Genomic DNA, 7,220 nt, shown 5'->3' with positions numbered 1-7,220 from the left:
TTCTAACTATCTCTCCTATGGAAAAGCAATATATTTACATTAGATCAAATCCCTCCTTTCCCTCCAATAAAAGTTCTGAAGGGAAGATGAAAAGATCCTTTCCACTTTCAGGGCAGCAGTGTCTCTCCTCTTCAAGGCAGCAGTCGCAGCTGGATTTGTCGTAGCTGGAAAATCTCTCTCTCTCTCCGTTAAAACACAGGGGGCTTCTCTCACCCCTTGGCCCTTCAGCTCCAGCCCAAGGTCTCTCTCCCATGGACTGCGAAAGCAGGGACAAGGCTCACCTCTCCACAGTCATATCACGGGGTGCTAGGCACCCATGACAGTCCCTTCCTCAGGGGATTCAAGTTCCTCCTGAGTTTAGGGCTTTCAGTTCAGTTTTTGCCCCAAGTGTTCTAGCAGAGCTCCTTTGCTCCGTCTCAAACTGTCAGCATGGTGAAGGGGGGCAGGAAGGCCTCTTCCCCCCTCCACATTCCTCCTGGCTGTCCTGGTCCAGCTCCAGGACATCTCTGAGCTTCTCAACTTCTCTCTCTCTCTCTCTAGTTGCTGCTGCATTTCAGGACTCCCTTCAAGTGGAAGTCTACCCCCTCCTTCCAAGAGGGATCTCAAAGGGTTTGGAGAAATAAAGCCAGGCTCACCCCAAACAGTCTCTGCTGAGCCTGGTGCTCTGTCTCTCCATCGGGCATCTCTGTGTCTCTCAGCTTGGCTCTGTGCCACCTCGCTCCTGCTGACTGTCTTCTTGGCTCTCAGCCACAGCTCTCTGTTCGGTGCTGTCTCTGCCGCCGCTCCTGCTGCCCACTCACAGTGGAGAAAAACTCCCTCAGCTCTTGGCCACAGTACTCGGCCCAGTTTAACACTGTTCCGAGTTTCTACAGCCCCAGCCAGGGGGGGGCTTGGCCCCCAGCGGGGCTCCCTGGCCCCTCTCTCTCCTCGTGGTCTCAGACTGTGGCTACTGCTCTTCTTTCAGCTACGTAATCTCTTCTTTTCCGGCCTGTTGTGATATGTTTAATTTTGCAGGGGTGCTGATTGGGTTAACACCAAGAACACCACCTGCTGGGGTTAACCACTTTCCAGCTCCAGGGGAAAACCCTTTTTAACCCAGGACAGTCATGAACCATTTCAGTCTCTGACACTCCTCACCTTGGCCAGTCAGTTCCTGGGAACAGCCCTGGCAGCGCAGCCCCCAAGGGCACACGATGTGCTGGGGGCTGGAGAGGACCCTCCTCAGCCTGGGCAGCAGGGCTGCGGGGGGGGATTCCCTGACCCTCCCCAGATGGGCCCTTCCTGCCCACCAGCTCCTGCTCCAAAGGGCTCCCACACACCCTGGGCCACTTGTCCCACTTGGGCACTGGAGCTGCCCCAGGGCATCTCTGGGCAGTGGCCAGCTCTGGGACTGCTCTGGCAAGTCATGGCCTGAAGCCACGAGTGTGGAATTTAGGAAATAGTTGAAATCTCTGCAGAACAGAACTCTTGGTGACTGCTGAAGGCTTCATGAACAACATTGCCACATCTTTTCTTTTTTTTTTTAAATTCATCAATTTTTTGTAGGCGAACACCAGGACTGTGAGACTTGGAAAGAGCAGCTTTAGACACGAACCCGCTGCAGCAGCGACTTCCGGGATCGAGCAAAGCAGAAAAACAACGGCCACTTGTGTTATTTATTGTAGGGGTTGCCCCCCCTGAGCTGTGTATTTTTCCTGACCCACGGGGGTCCCGGGTGTCAGCCATGATGTTACCTGAAAGCTGGGACTGCTCAGGGCTGGAGCGTGGCCCCAGCACAGCCTCTCCCACAGAAGGACAGGGCAGAGGGGCTCTGGGCTGTGGGCAGCGAGGGCCAGCTGGGCTGGCAGGCAGCTCCGGGGCTCCTCTGGGGCTGTCAGAGAGGGGCTGTTCCCGGGCCCTTTGGGCTTCTGGGGGCTTCTTTGGTCTGATTCTGTAGAAGAGACACAGAACTGAGGCAAGAGCAGCAGGACTACAGCTCCTGGCCCCTCAGATGGACCAATGCGGCCGCTCAGCTGGGCTGTGCCAGAAGATGACAGCTCCCAGCATGCTGAGGAGCCTGGCCCTTCCAGCTGGATCCCTGGGGTAGTTTAGTCTAGGCCTTCCTTGGTGAATCCAAGGAATCTCCCTGGGTGCCATCCTCCCCACTTCATCCCTAAGCCCCCCCAGGACTCCGCCAGCCTGGCAGGGCCACTCAGCCACCCCTGGGGCAGCTCAGGGTGCCTGCAGGGGCCTGGGGTGCAGCAAAGGCCTTGGGAGGGCTCCTGAGCAGCCCGGTGCTGGAAGAGCTGCTGAGTGGGGAAAAGCTCTTGCTGGTCAGTGGGAGAAAGAGAAAAGGTAACAAAAACCATAGTTTCAGTTAAGCTTGAGTAAACGTTATGCATTTAATGTGACTGAAGGGCTCTGAGGCCAGACTCTGCAGTGTGGGGACAGGAAAGGGATGTCCTGGGGGCACGCAGGGCTGTCTGAACATGGGGCTCCTTGGGATGTCCCGAGGAGACATGAGAGCAAAGTGGGGCCTGGAGACACTCTGAGGGCAGCTGAGTGCCAAGGGCTGAGGCTGGCCTGTGTCCCCAGGGGCACCCTACCTGTTCCAGCCTGCGTGGTGGCTCCCTGGGACCCGTTGTTGGGGGCAGGTGCCATGTCAACAAGCACTGGGACCTGTTGCTAGCGGCCGGCAGCGTGTCACAGAGGGGCCCTTTGTGACACCCACTGCAGCAGGTGTGCTCAGCACGACCGTGGCCCACGGTGGGTCAGTGTCCGTCAGGACGGCGACCGGACAGGAGAGGAGTGCGGTGCTGGCGAGAAGCCCCCGACTGCAGTCCACGTCTTGTCCACGACCCTTGGTGGCCCCGTGGGAACTTGGTGTTTTGCTGAGGCGTTTTGCCGAAGCGTTTTTGCCTGAGGCATTTGGGCCGAGGCCTTTTGGCTGAGGCGCTTTGCCTGAGGCACTTTGCCTTGGCCTTTGGGCTGAGGCCTTTTGCCTTGGCCTTTGCCTGAGGCACTTTGCCTTGGCCTTTTGGCTGAGGCCTTTTGCCTTGGCCTTTTGGCTGAGGTGCTTTGCCTTTGCCTTTTGGCCGAGGCACTTTGCCTTGGCCTTTTGGCTGAGACCTTTTGCTGAGGCCTTTTGCCTGAGGCACTTTGCCTGAGGCGATTTGGCCGCGGCATTTTTCCCGAGGGTGTTTGACTCCACCATTCGGACGCCCTCCGTAGGCAGGCTCCCCTGTGTTCTTTGATTCACAGGATGGAGAGGAGACCCCCCGCCTGCCCCAGGCAGGCCTGGATGGAAGACAGCTCTTCCCAGGAGAGCCGCTCTCCAGGTCTGCAGCTTCCATCCTCCTACGAGGTGACCACCATGCAGCCCCTCAAGCTCGGTGAGTGAGGGGCCCTGTGGGGCTGGGCAGGGCTGGGGCCCACCAGCACACCCTGTAGCACACTGGGATCCCACTTTCTTGGCCAGCTGACAACGGGGGTCCCCAGGGTCAGCCATGATGTTGCCTGAAAGCTGGGACTGCTCAGGGCTGGAGCATGGCCCCAACACAGCCTCTCCCAAAGAAGGACAGGGCAGAGGGGCTCTGGGCTGTGGGCAGCGAGGGCCAGCTGGGCTGGCAGGAGGCAGCCGTGCTGTGGGAGCCTGGGCCTTTCCTGCCTGTCTGCCATTGCCTTCCTCAGCCCGGGGCACTGGGGCTTTCCCAGGCATGGCAGCTCCTCTGCCGGGCACCCTCCAGCCAGGAGCTGCAAGGGAAGGCCGTGCCAAGGCAGTGGGCAGAGAGCTGGGTTGAGGCCAGATATCCTCTGCCCCCTCCTCTCGCTGGACCCTCTGCAGCTCTCCCTGCTCTTTCCCCCCTTAGATGCCAGCTGGTTGCCCATCTACAAGGAGGAGCAGGAAGCTGTTGATTCCATCCTGGCCTTTGTCACCAGCTCCAACAAGGTAACTGGGGCCAGCTGGAGGGCGGCTGTGCTGCTGTCTGCTGGCAGGGGCTGTGCTGCCCGGTTGCTGGAGGGGTGCTGGCAGGGCAGGGCTGCTTCTCCTGCAGGGTACTGCACCCCCAGTGCTGCGGTCCCACTGGCTGTGTCCGCCCACTCACAATCCGTGTTTGTGTCTCTGTCCCCCGGCTGGCAGGAGGAGAGAGACAAGGCCACATTTCTTCGGAGCATCTCCGTGCTGTGCCGAAGCGCCTTGAAGCACGGCCTGACCCAGGGCCTGGATCTGTTCTGTGACATGTACCAGCTGGCAGAGAACATCAAGGTGAGGGCACTCTGGGCAATGTGGCAAAGGGAGCAAAGCCCCCTGGCACAGGCAGCCTGTGTGGACAGCGCTTGGGCGGGTCAGGGACTGGAGGCCCTGGGTGCTGGCAGCTGCCAGCAGGTGCCATCCTGGTTGTGCTCTGCAGGCGCTGCTGGAAGAAGAGCCAAGGGACCACCTGTGCACAGACCTTCGGCATCTTTCCATGCTGGCTCTGGAGAAATTGAGGTACCTGCCCATCCGTCATGGACCCCCTGGCCCAGAGGTCCGATGCCACCCGCACGAGTCATCGAGGGGCTGCTCCCAGCACCCGTGTGCAACCAGTGTCCTGCCCTCTCCCTGCAGCTTGGTGGACACAGCGCTGGAGGGCAAAGCCAAAAGCCTCCTCCGTGCGTGTTTCTCAAGTGTCTTCTGGCTGCCTGCAGAGAAGGAAATGCCAAAAGCAGACCTTGCCCTCTATATGAAGGTAAATGCTGGCTAAGCTCCAGAGGCCTCCAGCCCCTCTGACCTTCTCCCTGGCTATCCCATGCTGCCACAGGAGCGGGATCCCAGGCAGGGCAGGGTCTTTCCCACCCTCATGCCTCTGTCCTTTTCCCATGGGCCTGGCCGCATCCTGTGCCATAGGCTGCTATGCCCTCTAAGACTGTCTATGTCCATGTCTCTCCAGGGAAGTGTGGGCATCCTCCTCCTGTGGCACAGGGGGTTCAGATGGCTCTCCTGGGGCTGGGAAGAACAGTAGAATGACTGCCACTGCTCTCTGTGTTCCTTGCAGACCCTGAACTCCATGGACAGCATGCTGAGGACAGTGGTGCTCAGCTTTCCTGCCTCTCGAGTCAGCAAGGAGCTGCAGGGCATCTTGGAGGTCTGGCACAAGCAAAACGGGGGGGAGTCCCAGAGCTGTTCCTCAGCCTGGAGGGGAGGGTTTGCCCACTGCTGGCTGAGTGGTGCCCAGAGCAGTGCTGAACAGGCAGAGTGCCCTGCGGGGAGGGTGCCCACCTCCTGTGGGGAAGCTGGGGCAGGCCCCAGGCTCTTGTGGAGCACAGGGGCTGCAGAGGGTGGCACCTGCCCTCCTGCCTGGCCATGAGGTTGGCTCTGGGCCTGTGTTCCCGACCTGGGCAGGAATCCAGGGGCAGACACCCCATTGCAGACTTTGCTGGAGGGGAGAGGAAGCCTTGAGGGATGGGGCGAGCACGGCCCAGCAGTGAATCTGTGCTGCTGGTGTTGGAGTCTGCTCCCAGGGCTCACCCGCTGCTTCTCTTGTCCCAGCTGCTGCTGGACTTCACCAGATGCGAGAGAGAGGCTGTGAGGGAGAGGGCCATGGCAAGGATCGATGTGCTGACCCGTGTGCTGTCCGACTATTCCACTCTGCAGGTAAGGACCAGGCCCCCTCCAGCCAGGCCATGCCCCCATCCCTGCTGCTCTCCATGCCAGGGCTGCTGCCCACATGGCTGCTCTGAGAGACGGGGACGCAGGGCTCTGCAAAGCCTGCACTCTCCAGGAATCCAGCCCTGGGCAGACTTTCGAGTGGGGGGCTTTGGCACCACCTTTGTGCCCTCAGCCCTTCTGCTCATGCCTCCCTCAGCCAGGCCCATGCCAACGTCGGAAGAGGCACTGCTGGACCTGTCTGCTCTGGGGAGATCCAGCTCCCGCTCCTAGGAAAGCTGCTGGGGCGTCTCATCCTTTTCCGGTTCTCTGAGGAGCAGACAAGCTGTGCAGCTTTCCATGCTCTTTTTGCCCTGGCTGAGTTCATCTGTAAGTAAAAAAGGCAGAGCAGTGGTGGGCTTCATCTGCTCTGTCTCCTGATAGATCTGCTTCCTGACCTCCTTTGCCCCTCCCAGCTGCTTCCCAGAGCTTCCCAGCTGCCACTTTGCTGCAGATGCTGAGTGCTCTGCTCAAGGCCAGGATCTGTTTGCTGCTGCTCTCCTTCCTCCCCTTCCTTTCAGGATCTTGCAGCCCACTGGTTTGTGGGCCCCACAGGCAAAGCCCCTCTAGACTTCCCTGTCCCAAAGCCACGTCTTCCCTGGTGGGGAAGAGCAGATCCCCCACCCTGACTGGTCCCTCCAGTGCCTGTAGCAAGAAGCTGTTCCTGATGCCCTCCTGAAATCCTGGACTGCTCCTTTCCTGCCCCCTTAACAGCAGATGCCAGGGAGGTTTGGTGAGCTTGCTGGCAAAGCTGCTCTGCCTTCCTGACTCTTGTGTGTTTGCCCCGGTGTTTAGTCGAATCCAGGCTAAAGGACAGAGCAGACCAAGTCCACTGGGAAGCCGTGACCACCTCTGCACTGTGTTCTCTGAGCGCCAGGGACTGTGCCAAGGTAAGGAGCTGCGCCCTTGCTGGGACTCCTGTCCGTGGCACCAGCAGGGCACTGGTGTGAGCCAAAGGACCCCGCAGCAGTGGGGCTGGCGTGCCCTCAGCTCCCTGGGGAGAGGGTTCCCGCCGTCCTTGAGCAGGGACAGCACAAGGGCTGCACTCCAGTGGCCCAGCAGCAGCTTCAGCCCCAGTAGGAGCTCCAGTGCTCCTGGTCACCAGCATGTCCCTGGTTCTCGGTGGGGCCAGCAGCCTGTGCCCATGAACCCTCCTCCCCAAGCAGGAGGGCCCTCTCTGCTCATCTTCTGCCATGCAGGGACTGCAGGCACTGCTGCCAGCTTTGCTGTGGGCACTGCTGTCAGCAGTGGTGGGCACGTCCGGCCAGGGCCCCTCGAGCTGCTCAGCCAAGCAGCACCATCAGGGCTCTCAGCGCGACACGTCTTCCTTCCTTGCTGCCATAGACCTTTGGAAAATACCTGCAGTCCCACGAGAGGACAGACGTCATCCTTGTGGCCATCGAGGCCATGGGAGATGCCAGCATCCTCGACCAGCAGGTGCCCAGCAGCCTGCTGGATGTGGCCTTGGAGGACCCGGACGTCTGGCTGACGGACGTAAGTGGCCTGTGGCTGCATTGTCGTGCCCTTCAGCCCTCTGGGGTCTTGTTCCTCCCTG

At 60.0% G+C, this 7,220-nt stretch overlaps 1 protein-coding gene across 1 annotated transcript; it reads left to right on the top strand.

Moving 5' to 3' along the window:
• Positions 1 to 2,634: 2,634 nt before the first annotated feature.
• On the top strand, positions 2,635 to 7,159 carry LOC120325362 (the record flags this gene model as incomplete). Its single annotated transcript, XM_039391432.1, has 10 exons — positions 2,635 to 3,371; positions 3,849 to 3,928; positions 4,121 to 4,246; positions 4,392 to 4,471; positions 4,589 to 4,709; positions 5,016 to 5,105; positions 5,510 to 5,614; positions 5,830 to 5,995; positions 6,461 to 6,555; positions 7,010 to 7,159. Coding segments are annotated over exons 1-10 (1,143 nt in total), but the record flags the coding sequence as incomplete, so codon positions are not given.
• Between the last annotated feature and the right edge of the window lie 61 nt (positions 7,160 to 7,220).

This window comes from Pipra filicauda, unplaced genomic scaffold, assembly GCF_003945595.2.
Source record: "Pipra filicauda isolate LSUMZ 115617 unplaced genomic scaffold, ASM394559v2 scaffold961_size45087_pilon, whole genome shotgun sequence".
In the NCBI taxonomy this organism is placed as follows: domain Eukaryota; kingdom Metazoa; phylum Chordata; class Aves; order Passeriformes; family Pipridae; genus Pipra; species Pipra filicauda.
Note: the sequence above shows the minus strand (reverse complement) of the source record. Positions and strands in the feature narration are given on the sequence as shown.